The following is a 23,026-nucleotide window of genomic DNA, read 5'->3' as shown; positions in this document are numbered from 1 at the left end:
AGAGTTTTTCAAGGATTTTTCTGTAATGCTTGTGACATTGTCCTTGAAAAAAGAGTTAATTTTGCGTGGTGTGCCTGATTATTCTTCATTGTAGACGTATTCAAAATTGAAAATATCATGAGGAAAAAAGAGTGTTGAAATTGTATGAATCAATTCTGTCGATACTAAGATCATTTGATCTATTGAATCCATATGGGTGAAACCTGTCTTATTTGGTAACCATATCGAATAAGTGAAGTGTATTCCGTAATTGTTTTTGAAAAAATACCTGGAACACATTTAGTATTTTCTGTTAGCAAGCGAACTCATAATTTTCTGTTTCTTGCATCTAAATAAAGGTAAAAATTGCTACAAGTTTTCATAATCATTTATTATCTTCAATAATAACAAAGTCATTAATGATACTTCCTTTGTTGAATACTGTTAAGTTGGTTTCGCTCTGTTATTTATCATTTTGATTTAACATGTTTTATTATTTCTTCCTAAATTTTACTATCAAATATTTTGTGATAGTGTCAGTCTAGTTTTCCCTAAATGCTGATACTTGGCAATACGAATGATATCCTCTCGAACGATCGGTTAATTCGCTTTCTCTTTTGTTAGTCCTTTCTTCGACCGACACCGACACCACCTAATCATTTTCACTACCACGTATGTGAGCAAGAGTGCACAGAAAACGAAAAAGAGTGCCACGTCTACGAGAAAGTATTCAAAAAATGACAAATCTGCCGCAGGGCTCCGGAGATGCTTTGCTCCTTTGTGGCGTATGACGTACTCAATCCACCAAACAGCCTTTTCAACCCCTTTCATTGGCTGATCTGTCAGGATGGCTTTGGCTTCCCTTACTCGCTCCTTGTATCTGAAACAGAATAAACGTTCAAATGTATAAAAATTGAGCTGTGAAACAACGAAAGGGGTATACATTCTGAGATGTATTACTCAGGCTTACAACAAGATTCTTGAATGGCGCAGTCATTCTTCAGTGAAAAACCCTAAATTTGAATTGAAAATGGCCATTCTTGAGCAGATACACGATCTTTTTTTTTAATAATAATAATGTTTTATTCATACTATTTCATTTATATATTTCAATTCTACCAATCATAAAATGAACAAAACAGAAAAAACCACAAGGTAATGAATTCGCGCGTGGCATGAAATCTTTGTCCGAACATTAGACGTGAACATCATTAGAATACAAATATTCTCTAATTTTGTTTAAATATAAAAACATACAAATCTAAAATTTGTTAATACTAGAAGATTTGAAATCCAAACCAAAGACTAAACAATTTAAAGTGGAATAAGATTATGAAAGTTCAAGTTATGTTACATTTCTAAAATATTGAATTTCATATCAGATTAAAGAAAAATTTTGGCACTAATATCACATTACAATAATTATATCAGAATAATTACATCTGCAGATTATATTATGAGTAAGTCCTCATGCAAGTCTATAACATACTCTGCTTGTAGCTATAAAGCTTTCTAGTGTTTCTGGCGGAAAAGTGAACAGCCAAGATCTGACCCTTTTGATCGTTGATCGTTGATCGTTTTGAGTTGATCGTTTTGAGTTCGAGCGGTAGCTCATTAAAAAGTTTTGGTCCCAAAAAAGTATAAAATTTCTGCCCTTTCGTTTTTTTTAGTTCTGGGTATCACAGTGTTAGTTTTATGCCTTGTGTTGTAATGGTGCTGAAGAGGTACCAACGACGATTTATGTCTATACTGCCTCAAGAGGATCGCAAAAACAAATATCTGACTTACATTCATTATCGTCGTTCCTTTATATAGGCTACATGACGGATATTCTCGCGGTTTTTTATATATCATGTTAAGAATGAATTTTTTAATATTTTGTATATTATTAATAAGTGTTTCCGAGGCTCCTCCCCATGCTATGATTCCATAGGAAAGATGGCTTTCGACCAAAGCATGGTACAGTATTTTTAGATATTTTATATTAATGATGTTAGATATGTTTTTGAATTTAAAGACCATGAATCGCAACTGTTCAATTACATAATCAATTTGATATTCCCAATTCAAATGAGAATCTCTATATATATATGCCTAGGTATTTAAGCTTATTGACGGACTCTATTTTCAGAAGGGTTCCGTCGTCATGTTGTATTTCCAGTTCTTTATATGGTGGTAAATTTGTAGAGTTGAATGTAAACGGCAAAAAGTGAGTTTTTTTATAATTGATTGTCAGTATTCTATCGTTGAAGAAATTTATTATATTTTGAAAGTCAACCTCCATGTTATTTTTGAGAGTGGTCCAGTCAGTTCCTTCGTAGAAAACGGCAGTGTCGTCCGCGAAACTTACAACTTACCTACACGTATCTTGTTCGAAAAGATCATTGATATAAAGATTGAAGAGAGTTGGCCCCAAAACAGTACCTTGAGGCACTCCATATATGATCATTTGATAACTGCTCATAGCTTTATTGATATTGACACATTGTTTCCTGTTACATAAGTAACTCTCAAATAATTTATGAGCCACTCCTCTTATGCCAATATTTGAGAGCACTGTCAGTAGTTTTGAATGTTCATTTGTATGTCAATAATCCTGTTGACATTCTGAAGCCGTTTACTCACCCCTTCATAGCTCCTCTCATCAATTACAGTATAAAAACAAAACAGTTTTCCGATAGAATGCCCTATGCCTGAATAGATCTCCTGGATCATAAAGGACGCGAAGTAAATTTTTTTAGATTTTTGTAAGTCGTCAAAATCTCAATAGATAAAAATAAAACCACAGTTCCTGAAATAGTACATGTGCACAGTGAAACAAAGTCACTGAATGAACAATTCGATCCACGAAATGTTAGTCACAACTCCGCTTTCTGCTTCGATAAGTTTGATGAGGGTTAAAATGGACACCGTCATATCGCTGGAATCGCAAAGGCTGCTTCTCAAAAGCTTGGAACACTATTTCGAACCAGAAAACTATACACACCTCAGCAACTTTTAATGCGTTATAAAGCTCAGATCAGAACCTTCTTTTGAATATTGTTCTCATGTATGAAGCTCTGCCCCCAAACATACTCTGAAGTTGCTGAATCCCATCCAGAAAAGAGCCATCCATCTGATTAGAAACGGGAACATCACGTGCAACCTTGATAGCCTGGAACATCGAAGAGAGGTTGGAGATTTGTCTCTCTTCTATAGATACTTCCACCGAAAGTGTTCGAATGACTTGGCGCATTTGATTCCACTAAGAACGGTACATATCAGAAATATGCGACGGACTGTGGCTGCTCATCATTTTGAGGTTCAGTTCAGTACACCTCGAACTCTACTGTTTGAGAACTCTTCCATCTGGAAAACTGCTTGTGTTTTGTCCTCAAAAAAGAATAAGAAGATAATATGAGAAAAAAGTGTTGATGCTGATTCGACCAGTTTAAAACCCTCTACCGCCCGTTTTTTTTTTTTCAATGAAAGAAAAAATTCGAAACTGATTTTTTTTTATTGAAAGATTAATTTCTCGAAGTCCTGAGTATACAAAAAAGTTTTCACCCCCCTTACAAGTTTGTGGGAGGTACGTTACTTGAAAGTAACACTGAGCGTTAATGGGTATGGAATAGCATGAAACAGTTCGAGTTAGGTGTTATACATAAATGTACATTACACTTCACACAATACATTTTAGGTGACCCGTTACAGTGTGGATATTTACATCTTCCCCTTTTTTCAGTAAAAGTTGGGCAATGACCAATTTGATCCTTGCGAGTATCTTCCGTTGGCATTGTAGCTACTTTTCCTCTTTTCTTTTTATTATCTATTTCTTTCTCAACAATAAATGAATTTGGTCTTCCTCGTTTTTTCGAATCAACTTGTGCTCCACTGGAGCAAAGAGTACTGGCCAGATCAATCTTGAATTGAAGTAATGACATCTGTTCTTTTTGTGATATATTGCATCTTTTGCAATCTCGTCGATATGAAAGCCAAGCGTTCACTACGCACAGGTCCATGAGGTGAAAATATATTTTGTTGTACCATTTTTTACTCCGAATTGAAGTTCTATAGAGAGCAATGAGGGAATCAACCAAGTCAACTCCTCCCATGAATTGATTGTAAATGCAGACAGCTTGTGGCCACAAAACATCAATTTTGGAGTTGGTCTTTTTATCCCATCTCTTCACTTCTTTTGTGGGATGAATGCCAACAAAGCTACTCAGTAAATGAACTGGCTTATTATCATACCATTTTATGGCCCTTAGATCAACTCCATCTATGCATGCTCTTTTTTCTTCTTTGCCAGCATATAATTCCCAGTTGTATACAACACCATCAGAACCACACAAGACAAATGCTTTATATCCCCACTTTCTGGGCTTAGCCTTCATATATTGCTTCAAACAATGTCTACCTTTGAAGGGAATCATCTGTTCATCAACACAAAGCTTTTCTGTTATCGGAATATTATTGAAATTTTTCACAAGTTTGTTGATAAATGGACGCAGTTTGAATAATTTATCATTATTATTATCCTGCAGCAAATCATTGTTATTGAAATGGAGTTTTGATTTTATTTGTTCCCAACGATTACGAGACATTGTTTCAGTTACTTTTGTTACATGACACTCTTTTTGCTAAAACATGCGAGTTTGTGGTAGGCCATAAACTGACATGCAGAATGTTATTGCAATAAACCTCTCTAGCTCCTCCACGGTCATCGAAAGTGGTTTATTGGGATCGCACTGGCAAGAAAACAGATTACTCTGTTTAACTATGAATTCTAGTAGTTCACCATTGACAAATTTTCTAAAATAATGCATATGAGTATAGGGAACATCGGTAGCCAGTGGTAATTCTCCTTTCCATGGTGCAATGGGTTGTATTGTTTGTGTTTTTACTGCTTTCCACAGTACTGTATCCTTATTGGGACCTTTTCTCCTTTTCAATTGGTTTGATACATCATTGAGAGGCAAATCGTCTTCGTCAGCTTGATTATTTTCATCTTCAGCAGGAGAAATATAATGAGCTAGGGGGTATCATCTTCAGAAGACCAATCATATTGATGGCCAGGGTCATCCAAAGTATTTTCTATTGGAATATCTTCATCACTACTATCATCTAACATGGAGTCTTCAGAATCCTCAGCATTTCGTATAATTCTAGTTAGTATTTCTGGATAATTATCTTTTGCGGTGGTAGGGTTCATTGCTGAAAATATCAATGTCAATTCATATCGGTCCACCGTGACTTTGAAGTAACATACCTGTTTCTGGGTAAATTTCCAACTATTCATTTTATTTCAATGATTATTATAATGGTAAACTGATTTTGAGGCATCAACTTCTACCACACGTATTTTTATTACACCTTTCACACAGTAATTTACAGTAGTTTAAGCCATATAAACCTTCACTAATGAAGCAGCCATGATACAATGGCCAATGTGTCAAATCTCATCATTATTTCAATTAATATCTTATAGATGGCGGTAAAATATAGAAGTGAAATCGTCCATATGTTACTCCGGATTAACAATGAGCTTTCATTGGACTTTGTGATGGAAATGAAGACAAATCATGATAAAATATAGTACGTTACTCTGGAGTAACACAGGGCCATAGAGGGATAACGAATCCAATCGATTCAGAATAGTGTAGTAGGGTGGTCAACAGTGGATCAGTGGTACCTAGACAGTGAATCAGTCTGTTATTGGTTTATCTATTGTATGTAGGCGCTTGCGCGAGATGCACGTGGTAGGTAATGGTAATGCCTCTTAGACTCACTTCGAAGCTGAGCGGTTCAGTTGATAGTCGAATTTTTAACAGTTGAATTTGTGTTTTGGAGCCTCCATTTCTTATTACCACGTAAGTCGAACTTTTTGTGTAATTTCATCAATTCTTCTATGATAGAGTTCTGGATATTTTCATTGTTTCAAGAAATCATCAGCATTCAACTTATTTTGTCGAAACCACATTTTGGTCTACAGCGGATCAGTGCACATGGTTATCAGTGGATCATGATCCACTGTGTACTCTACATCAGTAAACCTAATTCACGATGAAATGGACAAAACTATAGAGATTCTTCTCAGATAATTTTGTTTTCCCCAATCAAACCTAATTCAAAACACATCCAATTGAAATATTTTAAGAACAACGATTCATTTCACAGGAGCTTTGATTAGGTTCAATGGAATTGCTATTACAGGGCTTACATTTGAACTTTATATACCAATTTTGTTAATTTTGTTACAGAAAATGCCTCAAAGAAAAAATTTTGAGAGAAACATTGGCAAGCACACCCAGGCCCAGATAGAAACCGCGTTTCTAATGATTGAAGGTGGTTCGAGTATCCACCAAGCTGCGACAGAAATTGGTGTTCACGACATTAAAACGTTATGATGGGAGACGAAAGGCTGCTGAACCTAATGTGCAGTCGCGTTTTACTCCAAATTATGCTGTAAATAAAGTGTTTTCCGACCAGCAAGAAGTATTGAAAGCATATTACAAGAAATAAGCGCTATTATTTTACGGTCTTTCATCAAAAGATTGTCCTCAAGTAGCCTATCAAATGGCTATGATTGATAATCTAAAAATACCACCCAATTGGAAAGCGGAGAAGTTGGCGGGGATTGACTGGTTCCGATGTTTTCGCCAACGGCATCTCGATCTGAGTTTTAAAAAACCGGAGGCGTGCAGCCTCGCAAGGGCAACGTGTTTCAATGAAGAGGCTGTCAAGGCTGTCAAAATATTTTTTGACAATTCGGAAAAAGTAATCCAGCGTAGTCCAGCTTTTGCCGATGGAACTCGGATATACAACTTAGATCAAACAGGAACGACCACGGTGAAACCCCAGAGAGACCTTGGGCCGAAAGGCCACAAGAACTTGTGCAAAGTTACCAGCGGTGAAAAGGGAACATCATGCACAACTTTCTGCATTATTGGTGCTGGTGGTTAAGCATTGCCACCTGCCATTATTTTCCCCCGAAAAAAAGTCAATGATAGAATGACTTTTGGGACAGCACTTGGAACTCTAATCCTGGCAACATCTTCGGGTTGGATGACCAGTGAGCTGTTCATTGAAATAATGGGGCATTTCATCAAGCACAGCCAAAGCACGCCGGATAATCCCAGTATTCTGATAATGGACAACCACCACCACAGCCAAAGCACGCCGGATAATCCCAGTATTCTGATAATGGACAACCACCACTTAAGTATAGAGGCGCTTGACTTAGCAGAAACATCCGGAGTTACTGTCCTTACACTTCATCCTCATACATCAGCAAGAATGCAGCCCTTGGATGTGGGAGTTTTTGGTCCGTTCAAGAGTTATTACCACAATGCTATATGGACTCTTGGTTGATGCGTCATCCAGGTTGCCCAGTTACCATATACGATGTTGGAGAATTTATTGAAATAGCTTTTACAAAATCAATGACCATTTCTAACATAACGAAAGCCTTTCATATAACTGGAATATGCCCTTTTGACAGGGATATATTTTCCGGTGATGATTTCTAGCCCAGCACAGTGACATATCGACCGTTCCCAGCCAGCCTCGTTCCAGCCCAGTCTAATATTGGTGCAGGTAATATGGTATCATATAATGGTTCTGTTGTTGGACCATCCAATTGCAACAGTAATTTCGTATCACCAAAACAATTCAGGGCACCATTGAAAGCCAATCCTAGAACCAATAGAAGAAAATCAAGAAAGCTAGGAAAAAGCATCATAGCCAGAGATACTCCGGAAAAAAATGAGATAGCAACGGCCAGAGAAACAGCTCGTCCAGCAGAACAAGATGAATTTGTGCTTGTTCTATTTTGTACAAAAAAGCAAAAGGTTTTGTACACTGCAAAGGTTTTGGATACATTGAATCATAATATGGAATATTATGTCAGCTTTCTTAGATGTAAATCACAGCAACAATTTTGTATTACAGATGTTCCTGACCAGGCGTTTGTCAAAGAACAGAATATAAGACTCATCTTTCCGAATCCAACAATTAGTGGTACAGCTGAGCAACAGTCCTATTATGAATTCTCAATTGATCTTTCTCTATTGAAAATGCGTTAATTTTTTATTTTCCTATATTTCATCTCGAAAATGTATTTTTTCTGTTTTTCCATAATATATTCCTTTTGAAAACATATTGTTTTTCTATATTTTCATTTCTAAAATGAGTTAGTTTTTCCATTTTGAAATACGCGCATTAATCTTGCTGACTGATCCACTGTTACCTGTAGGCCGATCCATTGTAGACCACCCCTGGTCAACACTGAATCATTGTGCACTAAAAATTGAATATTTTTTTTATATTCTACTTGTAATACGACAGACTTTGAATTATCATATTTTGATAATTTTATAGTCCATGAAACTCCATCCAAAATTTCAATAAACTTTATGTATTATTTCACCAATTTGAAAAGTTGGTGATCCACTGTCGACCACACTACCCATCGAAATACTGTCATTATCTGTGTGATGAAAATATTACATATATCTCGAAAGTTTCCATTAATATATGGAATTTTACATATTTTTGTTATCATCATCACCAAATCAATTAAATTGTGTGCGTCACTGTCTGTAGACTGTAGAGAGAAAGTCACCGTCTATCGTAGGTCCCTATTTTCCTGTAATCCGAGTGCCCTCGAAATTAGCGTCTTCAGCACAACCTGTATCGTATATATTGAATAATTTATTCTTGACATACATAGTCTCAACGTATATACCCGGCTTATCATGGTTCCACATTATCCTTCCCCAAGAAGTTACGTGTGATGTAACTCAAGGTTCAGTTCTAGGGCCACTTCATTTCATTGTCTGTTGTAATGATGTTCTTGAATATATCCGTTACGTCAATGATGTTTCAATAAAAAAAGACGCCTTTTCTTGTCAACTTTATTCAACTTTAATGAATTTGAGTGTAAAATAAGCGACAATTTTGCAGAATATCAATAAATGGCTGATTCTCAATCAATTCACACCTAATGAAGCTGAAATTGGGGAAATCAAATTCACTTCGAACGGTACTTTGAGTCGACATAATTTCGAACGAAAGTATCATTTATAGTTTCAACTAAAAACTAGTTCATACAAAGATGGATTTCAAAAGAATATACCAATACTATCACATGACACATTGGTTTGAGAAAGAAGACTCATGAAATTAATGAACCGTTGTAGCGTTACCTTACTAAAAATACCTCTCTGAGAAAATCGAACTGACTGAATCTTACATAACACATAATAATCTTGCACCAAACACCTAACATTCGCCTTGCGAATGATACAACTGGTCATACAATTCATCGATTGAGGTTCAAAGTCCAACTGAAAAACTCTATATCTCGAACGTTCATGATCTATCTGTACTCCGACAACAGATGAATGGTTTGAAACGTTAAGCCATTGATCAAGTTCTGATGAAATTATCAACCTATTACTTACTTTTTATTTCCCGCAACTTCTAAAATAGCTCTTTTGAACTGATCCTTCGTCATAGTCCCTGGGTTTAACCCTATTGCGATGCCAAATTCCTCAAGCTTCCTAACGTTGTACGGTTGATCGGTGATGTAAGGTAAACCAACCATCGGAACTTCGTTACATATGGCTTCTTCGATCGACTGCAGACCTCCTTGGGTGATGAAAACTTTTATGTTTGGGTGACCTGAAATACACATGTCAATAAAAAAATTTTCGGACAGTCAAGCGGCGTTGGAAGCTCTTGGCTCCTACCGAGCAACGTCTAAATTGGTAGCAAATTGGCAAAAACGACTCTCCTCGATAGGAAGAGTTAACATATTGTCTCTGGCCTGAAAGGCAATGATGCTGCTGACTCCCTTGCAAAGGAGGGAGCTGCAAGCAACTTCATCGGACCAGAACCTGTCATTGGCATCGCTTTAGGCTTTGCCAAACAAACATTGAACACCTGGATAGCAAAAAGATGTATGGACCTCTGGCAGAATCTTCCAGGATTGGCTCACTCCAAGGCGTTTATTTACCCTTCGAAGCTTGATACCAAACAGTTGTTGGACTACAGTAGGGATGAACTACGATTTCTAACAGACCTTCTCACAGGTCACTCTCATTTGAATCATCATATGCAGGGACAGTCGGAATACAGTTTGGCAAATGATGAAACAGCAGAGCACATATTTTGTGCCTGCCCCACTGGGAGGCAGAGCCGAACTCTGAATAGGTGTGAGCCACAATAAACTCTTGCGGGTTGCGGTGGAGGGTTGAATAGACCCACTCACTTTGGACCTAACCTAACCTGAAATATGAGGGTATTGTAAGGGACGTTAAATGAGACTTTTGAATCGAAGTAAGGAATTTCATTTTCAACCGTCATTATGTACATCAAATATACTTCTAATCTTCTCTAAAGTCTAGTTGATACATTTTTGCTTCTATAGAACTTGGACAAAGGACTGTAGGTACGTAACAAATAAGTATTTGCGTGATATAAATGCATCATAGAGTTTGAAGTAACAGAAAATAATGCCTTGGTTTCACTGTTGAGTTAATATTTCTCATTTCCTTATGTTTTTTCATGAATATTATTACTGTGCAGGAACAAATACAAACACTGGAGATATATACATATACGTATTATTGTTCACTCCCAAACTCTGAAAAAGCGGAAAATACATTCGTGAAATGTTAGCAGAAGCATTGATTGTTTTTTATGCATGAATACATATTTTTTGCATGAAAACGAGATGAGATTTTGAAACAATAACTTCTCATTCTCAGTTTCAAAGATTAAGTGTGGTGAAAAAATGTTCTGTCATTTCATAAATATTATATACGAGGTATGTCCAGAAAATTAAGTGAAATTTCATCTTTCTCAAAAAAAATATATTCATTCCTCAATTTCCATTATGCTCCAATCAGCGGCGGCTCGTCAGAGGAGGCAAGGGAAACTTAGCCTCATCGCAATAAATTAAAAGATATTGACAAATAATTATGATTATTTTTTTCTGAAAATGCTTGGGTATAATTACTTTACCATTAATTTTTGATATGAATACATAATATGCCCGAAAAAACACTATCACTCACTACGTAGTACATACCACACTGTATCCTGCATCAATGCACCGCCCATGAACGAATAACGAAGAAACCATCAACTCGAAATAATGAATGCCATACGTTGCAAGGGGGCCAAGCCTCCGACCGCTTTAAAAAACACAAGCTCCGCGAGATCGATCCAACCAGCGCCATACGTCCCGATTTGTTATTTCAGTTGCAGAAATTATAGCGTTAGAGGAGGCTAGCCTCCAGTTGGTCTCCGTTAGTGTACGACTGCGTTTGTTTTTTATTTAATTATTCGGACGGGACGCGGTGACAGACCGGGACTGAAAAATATTTCGGTGAATCGTTTTAGGTTTTCTTGATAATATTTGTTATTTGTGTATAAAACAAGCAGTATTGTATTATAGCACTGCTTTTTGGTAATATGTTTAATGTGTTTTCAAAGTGTTCTCTTTCAATTTCAAGGTGTTCTCAGGTTTTCACTTTTCGGTAAGTTTTTTTCCATTTAGGTATTATGGTTAAGTTGGACGATAATAAAAAATATAAGCAAGGAGATTGAAACTGTTTCTTTTTTTTGCATGGGAAAATGTTTAAACTACCGATATTACGTGTACATTACAACTTTCAATCGTTTTTAGATATGTCAGAGATGGTAATGTGGTAGAACGTTTTATGGGTTTTCATGATGTTTCATCTGGGCGCACAGCTGATCATTTGTTTAATTTTTCAATTCGTATGTGTGACACCTATAATTTTAGGCAAAAGTTAATAGCGCAAACCTATGATGGGGCTGCGGTCATGGCCGGCCATTTAAATGGTTTCCAAACTAAAATAAAGTCCATAGCTCCTCATGCACTTTTTACGCATTGTTATGCCCATGCCGTAAATTTAGTATTAAGCAAAGCTTGCAACAGCATAAAAGATTTTTTTTCAAGTTTGTCTGGATTTTCGGCATTCCTTTCAAAATCCACCAAAAGAAGCCATGTTTCAAATGAAATATGTGGTAACCGAATGCCAACTTTTGCTGCTACGCGTTGGAATTCTAAATCTACAGCAGTAATTTCAGTGTATTCAAACAAATTTATCCTACACATTGACTTTCTTAAAACCGACGACCAAAGTCTTAAGGAGGCGAGAGGTTTCAAATATATTTTAAATGATCACAAGTTTTGTTTCTTGTTATAAATATTCAAATTAATATTTGAACATACCGATGTTGTTTTTTCTATTCTTCAAAATAAATCAACAGATATTAATTACTCAAAACAACGGTTAAACAATTTAACAGAAATTTTGATGAATTTTAGAAATAACGATACATTTTTTAATAATATTTTCGAATCAATTGATTTAACTCTTGAACCGCCGGCGCCGAAAAAAAGAAAAACCAATTCAGACTTACCCGATATATATATATATATATATATATATATATATATATATATATATATATATATATATATATATATATGTATATATATATATATATATCTCTTTAATTCGTGAGGTTGCAGTCAATAGCTGGGCTGTTACATTTATTAATGTTTTTCTATCTGTTTTTGAACCATTTTATATTTTATTCTCACGTTAGTAAGTTCTCCATATTTATATATTTTTTACAAGATATATAATCTTATTATTGTAGTTGTCCTGACGAAGGTGTGAAATATACCGAAAGCTTGACATATAACAAAGAGTTTTCTTTGTAACAGCCCTCACGAATTAAATCGATTTATAGTTAATCCAGTCACTAATTATATATGAATATATAAATAATATATTCATATATATATATATATATATATATATATATATATATATATATATATATATATATATATATATATACAGTGTGACCCATTTAAAATGGAACCACCCCTGTAGAATGTGCATTTTTCAATCAATCTCAATTTTTTTTTATTGAAATATTAAGCATGAAAAACTGTATTTCGACACTAACTTTCACAATTTTAGTTTCATTTCCAAGGCACTCTATGGTTTTTTTTGTTTGTCAAAAACGGCAAAAGTTTATTAGGCAATTTTTGTTTTCAAATTTGACTACACCACTGGATTCGTAGTCGTTATAAATCAAAACTGTCAAATTTTCATTAAAAAATATTTGTTAACAACGAAGTTTCAACAACTTCAATTTTGGAAACAAAGTATTTGTTTGTAATTTTTATTCAGATTATAGACATATTTGAGATCTGACAACACTGTCATCACCAAGTAGAACACCAGTGAATTTGTACAGTGAAAATCCGAAGTCAACAGCTCAATGCGTTCTACAGTTATAACTCCTGAAAATATGTGAGAGATTTGTGGTGCAAGCGTTTTGTAATAAAAATCTGACTACGCCACTGGATTTGTGGATAATATTCCCTTAAAATCATTCATTTGAGTGTAGGTTACGAGAAGTGAAAATTAAAATAAAAATTGAATAATTGAATAACAGAAAATTAAAAGTTCATTTTCAAGTTACGCAGTAGTAGACCAAGTTCAGAATCTCATGTCATGGGATCTCCCAATTGCGCTTTTACCAAATCTTGATAGAATCTTGAAGTATTAATGGTCATACTTGTAAACTTTTTGGAAGTTTCCCAATAATAAATAATAGTACTTCTGTAACAGCGCACCTGGAAAATCACATTTTATGAGATTCTGAACTTACTCTACCTTCTTCTATAGCTGATGAAAATAAAATGTATACAAACAAGTTTCAAAGTATTTATTCAACAATTAATTGCCATTAAGAAAAAACTGATACTAAAATAAACATTGATTTAAAACTAAACATTCAAATTTTTGTGGCTTCTACCAAACCTCCATTAAGTTCAATACATTTATCGTATCTCTTCCGAATATTGTTTACACTATTTCTTATTTGTTGAACTGTAATTTCGGCACAAGCTTGTCGTATCCTTTGCATGAGTTCAGCTCGATTCGTTGGTCTTGTTCTGTATATTTTTTGTGTCAGAATACCCCACAGAAAAAAGTCTAATATTGTTAGATCAGGCGATCTAGGTGGCCATTCAATTAAGTCACTACCTCGTCCTATCCAATGATTTGGAAACTGGTTATTTAGCCACTCTTTAACAATCCTCGAATTGTGCACGGAACAGCCGTCGAGCTGAAAATATAAATTTACTTGTTCCGCAAGAGGTATTTCATCTATTTCGTCCGATAATTGGTTATTTAGAAATTCCAAAAAATTTTGCCCGTTTATGTTTCCATCAAAAAAATATGGACCTATTATTCTATTTTGTACTATACCACACCAAACTTTTTCGGAATATTGACTTTTACAATTTATGATCCAGTGCGGATTTTCCGTAGCCCAATACCGAGCATTTTGCGATGAAACTACCCCATTGGTGCTGAAAGAAGCTTCATCACTAAACATTATGCAGTTTAAAAAATTTCTTGTATTCAGGTACTCGCCTTGTGCCCACAAACAAAATTCCATACGTTTCACTTCATCACCTGCCTTTAAAGAGTGAAGAAATTTAGGTTTAAATGCTCTCATTTTGTTTTGTTTAAGACATCGTCGAATAGTCTCTCTCGGTAAGTTTAAATCCAAACTGGCGACTCGTAAACTTCTGTTTGGGTGGTTTCTAAAATAATCTAAAACAGCACCTTCGTTTAAATTTCTTCTTCGGTGATTATTTTTTAAAATATGTTTGCTGACTGCACCGGTTTCTTTAAATGTTTTGTTAATTTTACTGACGGTGCTTCTGTCAATGGGAAGTCGATTTGGATGTCTGTGATTAAATATCCTAGCTGCTTCTCTTTCACTATGATAATTGTCCCCAGAAATTCTCACAATTTCAATTCTTTCTTCTAATGATAATTGCAAAGCCATTATTAAATGCACGTAACTAACAACTATTATTTTATTTATGATTAACTGTCAAAATCACAGCCTACTGTTGATTTATTATAAAACCTTTGCATAATGAGTTCAGCTTCCTCAAATTATTGATATCTCCTCTAAAAGATTATTTCAGCTGAGTTATGAAGAATTCACAGGAAACAATTTTTGTCCTGCTCTCTGTTTTATTATTGAATAAATGATTTCCATGCTTTAAATCAATTTGATTTTAGCGGCTATGCGGAAGAATGTACTAAGTACTGCATAACTTGAAAATGAATTTTTAATTTTCTGTTATTCTAGAATACACTTCTCGTAACCTACACTCAAATGAATGATTTTAAGGGAATATTATCCACAAATCCAGTGACGTAGTCAGATTTTTATTACAAAACGCTTGCACCACAAATCTCTCACATTACCATATTTTCAGGAGTTATAACTGTAGAACGCATTGAGCTGTTGACTTCGGATTTTCACTGTACAAATTCACTGGTGTTCTACTTGGTGATGACAGTGTTGTCAGATCTCAAATATGTCTATAATCTGAATAAAAATTACAAACAAATACTTTGTTTCCAAAATTGAAGTTGTTGTAACTTCGTTGTTAACAAATAGTTTTTAATGAAAATTTGACAGTTTTGATTTATAACGACTACGAATCCAGTGGTGTAGTCAAATTTGAAAACAAAAATTGCCTAATAAACTTTTTCCGTTTTTGACAAACAAAAAAAACCATAGAGTGCCTTGGAAATGAAACTAAAATTGTGAAAGTTAGTGTCAAGATACAGTTTTTCATGTTTAATATTTCAATAAAAAAAAATTGAGATTGATTAAAAAATGCACATTCTACAGGGGTGGTTCCATTTTAAATGGGTCACACTATATATATATATATATATATATATATATATATATATATATATAGTGTATATATTTATATACAACTCAGTAGCACTTGTGCTGATTTGAACTACGCCTTTTGTTCAGCAACTAGCTTTGTAATCCTGGAAAACAACAGATACGATTATTATTATATACACTGGTTCGCACTAATATACAGGGTTTAACAGAAGTACGTAGAAATATTCGAGTGACGTATTCCAGAGACAATTTCAAGAAGAAAAATTTATATAAGCTTGTGTCCGGAAATGCTTCATTTCGGAGATAAAGGGTGAATTTTATTGTTCGTTTTTTAAAAATAACTTTTTCAAAAAATCAGTTATTTACACTAAATTTGGTCTCCGGGGTTGCTTCATCATGGGAAATTATAATTTCGTATTAATTACTATATAACATCTAGAGGGCGCTGCGGACACTGTGATTATTTATTTCGAATTTTTGACAGTCAAATTTTGGTACAATTTTCGCTAAGAGAAAGGCGCTGAGTGAAGTTGTTGAGAACATTACAAAAACTAAGTAAGTGGTGGATCTAGTCAAAATAAACAAGTCTTTCCTATAAAATATTCTTCTAAAAATCATCCGTTTTCGAAATACAAATTGTTGAAATTTTTCAAAACATGCTTCGTGTTTGTCATAAGTTTTTTGCAATTTTAGTTATACGAATAAAAAAATGTGATAGATATCCAACGAAGGACCTGTAATATGATTTTCGAACACAAATGGAATATGTTGCATTCAACAAAGTCAGTTTATGGCTTATTTACTCTTGAATTGAAAATAGACGGACATATTCCGTCATATGCGACATCTTCTACCCTTCTTTCGAAATTTCACCCCCCATACAAAGTAGGATATAAATCAAGATTGTTGAAATGAAAATAATTGAACCGGAAAAAACGAAAGAAACCCATGTGGCTTTTTCAGAGATTTGGAGAAAAGAAAAGTCAGCTACCACATACCATACTGAAAATGCATTCCAACGCGAGTGCTATACGAAATTCACTGGATGCTTTGGAAATTATGATGAAGTACTATCGTTCTGAATCCATTAGTGAAGCCAAAACGCGTAATTCCAGCGAGCTTTTTGTAACACTTCGTGTATCAATGAAACTTATCAACTCACCCAAAACATCTTGCTGGGGTATCCACTTCCTAGTGAGAACATTATAGGGTTGATTTGGTAAATAATCTGTTTCCCACTTCCACAGAACTTTATAGGGAAGTTCTGATAAAGCTTCAATAATGATGTTTCTTATTTCGGAAGAAATATTCGCACTCTTGACGTTTGAACCAAGACTGAAGTAGACGACCCCTTCGGGTGCAGAATCCAAATAATCTTGGAGGTCCTGTAATTTTAACATAAAACTAGTTTGATGTACCCTCAGTCAAAGTATTACAAATGTTTATATTTTGCCTATCTCTTGAGACAATTTTTGAATTCGAGTTACGAAAATTTGCCATGGAAATGAATATTTTGGATGAAATATGGAAATAATATTCCGAAAGGAAACCGATATGCAAATGTGGTTTTCCTCTATTAAAAGCACAAATGTGAAGGATAAGTAGTTGTTTCCTGGCAGACATTTTTCAGATCCTGAGGTTTTGGAACGTTGAAATTTAATTTCAATTTTTTGAGCAAACATCAAAAATATCGATTTCTCTCGGACGAATCAATTCATTTCCTGGGGACGTATTGGAGCTTCGATTCTACACATTGAATGAAGCTCTTCGGAACTGTTCATGATTGATAGGTAAAAGTCAAACTCAAGTTGTTCATTCATTGGGTAGATACACCTTATCAAATCTAGAAAGAGACCTGAAATTTCTTACAACCTGCGAGTTCTTTCTTTCTTTGACATTGACGACAGTCGTCGTCTTGAAAGTTTTATCTGTCAATTCTGCTTCAAAATAAAGTATTTAGGCATTAATTCCATTACCCTAAATTTCAATTTTTTGAGTTGACCCGTTCGAAAAATAAAAGGGGGGACATTAAAGAAATGCACTGAATAAAAGCCTATAACCGTTTTTACGTGAACTATAGCCGTTTACCACAAATTATAACCGTTTGACTCAAACTATGCATAAATCTGTAGCCGTTTCTTGCATGAACATATAGCTGTGTTTGCATAAAGAAAAACCTTCAGCAGTTTTTGCAGCTTTTTAGCAGAATTACCCCGCAGAATGGGATTAGAAATAAATCCCTTATGGCAGTGTAGATGAATAAATAAATAAGTAAATACACAACCAAACGCCTTTAGCCGTTTTTGCATGAACATATAACCGTTTATGCATAAATAAAAACCTCTAGCAGTTTAATTGATAAATACATAATAAACGTCTTCAGCCGTTTTTGCTTGAACCTATAATCGTTCATGTATGAAAACCTATAGCCGTTTCTTCAGATTTTTATCAGAATAACTCCGCAGGATAATATTGGAGCTGACTCACCTTTGGTAGTGGCTTCTTTTCTCTGATGTGAATCTGGTTAATCTCAATCATATTTGGAACGTTAGGCCTGATAGGATGAATGATTGGATTGACTGTTGTCAGAATAAGGCTCATATTCTTTTCCACGTCTCCCAAGTAAGGAATATTCTCCCCAAAATGTTTCCTGGCTACCTTGTCTGCCATTGGAAGGGCGTACCAGTAATATAGAATTCTGTATAGTATGTTGTGGAGTACGCTAGATATCTTATCAAAGAAACCCAATTTTCCGTGGAGATTAAGCATGATATCTGGAGCTACCAGTGGATGGGTTGGATTTCCTACCGCATCATGGGCATGAAGGTACAAATCCATGGAAGATATTCCTGAAATAAATGATGTTTTTACTGGAATCCATTAATTTGAAATGATATTATACTAGAAAAAAGTTGATAGTGAAAATTAAGGAATAAAGTACAATTGATCTACAGTTAAAATTTCCCAAGGATACTTCGAAGTCCAGAGTCTTCTGCATGTTCCCCAAGAACTATAGAGATTTCATTCCTTTTCGTTTCCTTTCGTATCGTTTCTTTTGGTTTCGTTTCGTTTGCTTCCGCCCCTTTTCGTATCGTTTTTTTCCATTCCATTTCAATCCCTTTCGTTTGTTTTCATTTCCTTCTGACTTCATCTGTTACGTTCTTTTCGTTTCTTGTCGTCTCTTTCAGTTTTGTTTTCTTCCGTTTTGTTTCGTTTCGTCTCTTTTCGATTCCCTTTGTTTCCTTTCATTTCATTTTGTTTCGTTTGGTTTCCTTTCCTTTCTATTCCTTCCATTTCGTTTGGTTTCATTTTCTTTCGTTTCGTTTCCTTTTCTTTCATTTCGTTTGCTTTCGTTTCTTTTCGTTTTCTTCCATTTCTTTTTTTTTCATTTCGTTTCGTCTCTTTTTATTTCGTTCCGTTTCTTTTGCTTTCTTTTGGTTTGCTTTCGTCTCTTTTAGTTTCTTTTCATTTCATTCCGTTTTATTTGCTTTCATTTCGTTTTGTTTTCTTCCGTTTCGTGTCGCCTCTTTCCTTTTCTTTTCCTTTCGTTTCGTTTCGATTATTTCCGTTTGCTTTCCTTTTCTTTCATTTCCATCCGATTCGTTTCGTTTCTTCTCATTGCGTTTCGTTTCGCTTCGTCTCTTTCCGTTTCGTTTCGTTTCGTTTCTTTTCATTTTTCATTCGATTGATGACCTATTCATTTTGTAGAATTCCATATTGACTATAGGATGAAGAAAATAACTTTCGTCTGAAGTCTACTGAGTTTTTCATTTGTCACGACCGGTTTCAGTTTGTTGAACCATTTTCTGTCAAAATGAATCAGCTCCAAACTTGGAACTGAATTGATGAACAACTCATTTTTATCGCCAACATTCTTCGAATTATTTGGTAGATTGATCCGTTTTTGTTATTGTGATATTCAATTTTAGCGTTTTTCACAACTTGGAATTACTATTCTGCAATTCATATGTGAAATATGCGTTTGACATCATTATTTTAACATAGTTCCGCATATCATTATGAAACTGGACATTTGTTTCGTTTATATCTCCGTGAGGTGGTCCGACTCCTCTGTACCTGTACGTTAAGGAGGTTGCGTTGATGACCATGTTACGTGATGATGATGATTACGTGATGAATCACCTTCAAACAGACCATGTTACGATTGCACAAATAAACACAGAACTGGCTGGTATCTCAATCGCCACAAAAGAAATAACCAGGAAAGGAATTTCTGGCAGAAACATAACAACCTACACTCATAGTAGACACGCCCTATAAACTTTGAACAGACAACGTGTTATCTCAGGGCTAGTACTAGAGTCCCATCAAAATGTAGCCAAAGCCTCGGTAAACAATAACATTACCCTGAGGTGGGTGAAAGGACACGACAGGAGTGAAGGTAATCGCAGTGCTGACACCTCAGTCCAGGAAGCGGCTGGACTAAGAAAATTAGGACCCAGTGACATCTACGGCCTGATGACTTCGACAATTGCGGAACTTGCCACATGTCACACCCATGCTCAATCCCTAAAGAGATGGGATAGAATTGAAAGATGCAGTCTTGCCAGGATCACCCTGGACGACCCTGGGAAGCTGGCTCCGAAGAAATATCTGGCGATGACCAGGAAAAACCAACGCTCAACAGTAGGATTTCTGACTGGCCACTGTCAACTAAGAAAATACCTCCATATTATGGCGCTAGTAGACACACCTCTATGCAGGATGTGTGAACAGAAAGAAAAAACTGTCAGGCATGTCTTATGCGAGTTTCCGGAGTTATCATTAATAAGAGAGTTTGTGTTCGGCGAGTCCTGGAAAGGGCAGGATGGACGATGACTTAGGAGGCGACTCCTCGGGATAATGTAAAATGGGTCACAAGTGGCCTAAGTGCTGTGGGCCTAGACTCAGCCTCCCTACCCTACAGATACAGATCTCCGTGAGGCCTTGTCCCTCATTTCGAAAGTATTTTTTAATCATGCTGACTCGTGGTCGATACTGTTGACACCCAAAAAACAGCAAATAAAAAGGTTACAGCTTGTATTGAAAGTTTCTTCTTATTCGAAAAATGAATGTGAAAACAACAGCCGTTTCACAACTTCATTGGTGTTCTTCGATCCCTGAGACATTCCACATGTGCATTCGTGATTTGCTTCGATTATAACCTGGTCTGTTATTTGAAAGGATTGCGGTTACTCACCAATGACTGGAGCATGAAATTTTGCTCCAAAACCATACACCAAGTGATTGATGTAACTTGTTTGTACAAGCACTACATCGAAATAGTTTCCATCATAATTCTTCAAATTCTTCTTGTTCTAACTCGTAATCAAGAATATCCAGATAACAAGTGAATATTTTGAAGATGGAACTCATTATGAAATTTGGTGATTTAACTTTACTAGTTATGTCCAACTTTTTCCATAATTCGTAAACGATTTCCACATCTATTTCTCTGAGGGTTCTCAAACCGGATTCATTCAGTATGTTTGGTGTTATTACAATCACTTCATGACCCTTTACTGCGAGCTCCTTCCAAATCGGTTGAAGAATTATCTGTCCGCTCAATGACGGAATAGGAAAAAATCCCAAAATTCTATAACCAACGCTGAATTGAGCCAATACCGTTAAGCACACAAATATCTTATTCATTTTCACCAAACTCAAGTTGATGACTGATTAAACTTTGAAAAATAATTGGTTGGAAAACCTACTGCATTATCATGGGTAACGAGGCGTAAATACACGGAGCCAGCATTATGACTGATAAAGTATGAAGAAAAACTAATGATAATCAATGACATGCAATTTTTTGCAGTTGGTAATCATTGGAATGGAGAATGCAGTGTTAGGCGAATATCATTTTCTCGGCGAGGTTTCAATTATTCGTTTACCATGAATATACCGTAATGCTCAACAAAAAATAGGAATTGATACATAACAAGTATGGAAAAACGTTGAAAATCATGTCCCGGAGAATAATTTTATTAAATTCGAAACGTCGGCAAGAAAACACTTTTTTTTTAAGAAAAAATTTATCGAGTTACCCAATCAACCTTATCTCAGAAAAATTAGTGTATCACTAAACTAGTTAACTAAACACATTAATATCGATATTTCTAGAAATATTCCTCTATTTCTAGAAATCATGACGGAAACCATTGCAAGGCATCCTACCTGTCTCCGCAATATTTGTTTTAGTAACAAATGTACATTTTTTTAAACTGCAATGTTCACAGACAAAATTGCCGTTCAAATTATCTAAGAAGTGCAAGTGTGTTCCAATAATTGAAAATCTATTGCGGCAGTTGTATCGCCAACAGCATATGTCAGATATAATCCAACGCCCTTCGTGGTATTAGCCAGGGGAGTAGTTGTTTTCTGATAGGTGTCAGTCCATTAACCTACTGTGTAGAGAGATGAGACTGGCCTGAACGAATTGTTCTTAGATAATTTGATTTATAGCCAGTCTCCAGGTATGCCCAGGTATGACACCAACCCTCACGTTTTCCAGGAAACACATACCCAATATCCAGAAAAAATTAACGTTTGGGCAGGAAGTTTGGGAAACCATATTGTAGGACCTCTATTCATTGATCAAAATTCAACAGGAGAACTGTATTTGAATATGCTGGAAACTACTGTTGAGCCTCTCATCATTGAAATTGTCGAAGCGAATCCTAATGAATTTGATATGATTATTGTATTTCAGTAAAATGGAGTACCACCACATTACTCCAGACAAGTAACAAACTATTTGGATACTACTTTTCCTGGTCGTTGGATTGGCCATCGAGGTCCTACAGAATGACCAGTCCGCTCGCCAGATTTGACACCTTTGGGTTTTTTCATGGGGATATTTGAAGCAAAAGGTGAACGAAACTGAACCTGCTTCAATTTTAAATATACGGCAGAGAATAATGAATATGTGTAAAGATATTGACGTTACTGTGTTCGAAAATGTTCGGCGTGAAATATCGGATAGGCTGTTCATATGTCAAGAAGTTCGAGGCAATCATTTCGAGCATCTTCTGAACTGACCCCAAGCTTATTACCTCATATTATGTTGTTAAATGTCAATGTATTCAGGCAATTATTGAAAGTTTCGCCATTTTGGAGTAGTTGAAAATATTGACATTATATCCTAGGGAGCATTTGTCAGGAGCTTTAAAAAGCTCCCCCCTTTCAGTTGTTTTTTTCTCCAGATCTTGAAAGTATCATCTGTCAATTTCACTTCAAAATAAAGTATTCATGCATTGATTTCATTATCCCA

At 35.4% G+C, this 23,026-nt stretch overlaps 1 protein-coding gene across 6 annotated transcripts in view; it reads right to left on the bottom strand.

Moving 5' to 3' along the window:
* Positions 1-355: 355 nt before the first annotated feature.
* LOC111508063 (UDP-glucosyltransferase 2) overlaps positions 356-23,026 on the bottom strand; it is a 52,927-nt gene continuing 30,256 nt past the window's right edge. For all 6 annotated transcript variants that reach the window (XM_074181349.1, XM_074181351.1, XM_074181348.1 and 3 more), the window contains 4 exons: positions 18,241-18,602; positions 16,916-17,138; positions 9,426-9,645; positions 356-859 (listed from right to left, as the gene is read on the bottom strand). In XM_074181349.1, the coding sequence (XP_074037450.1) occupies positions 580-859; positions 9,426-9,645; positions 16,916-17,138; positions 18,241-18,602 (1,085 nt within the window). In that variant the 3' untranslated portion in view covers positions 356-579. The remainder of the gene's footprint in view (positions 860-9,425; positions 9,646-16,915; positions 17,139-18,240; positions 18,603-23,026) is intronic.

This window comes from Leptinotarsa decemlineata, unplaced genomic scaffold (assembly GCF_025532065.1).
Source record: "Leptinotarsa decemlineata unplaced genomic scaffold, Ldec_3_MD MMD2_tig00026307_RagTag_RagTag, whole genome shotgun sequence".
Taxonomy (NCBI): Eukaryota; Metazoa; Arthropoda; class Insecta; order Coleoptera; family Chrysomelidae; genus Leptinotarsa; species Leptinotarsa decemlineata.
Note: the sequence above shows the minus strand (reverse complement) of the source record. Positions and strands in the feature narration are given on the sequence as shown.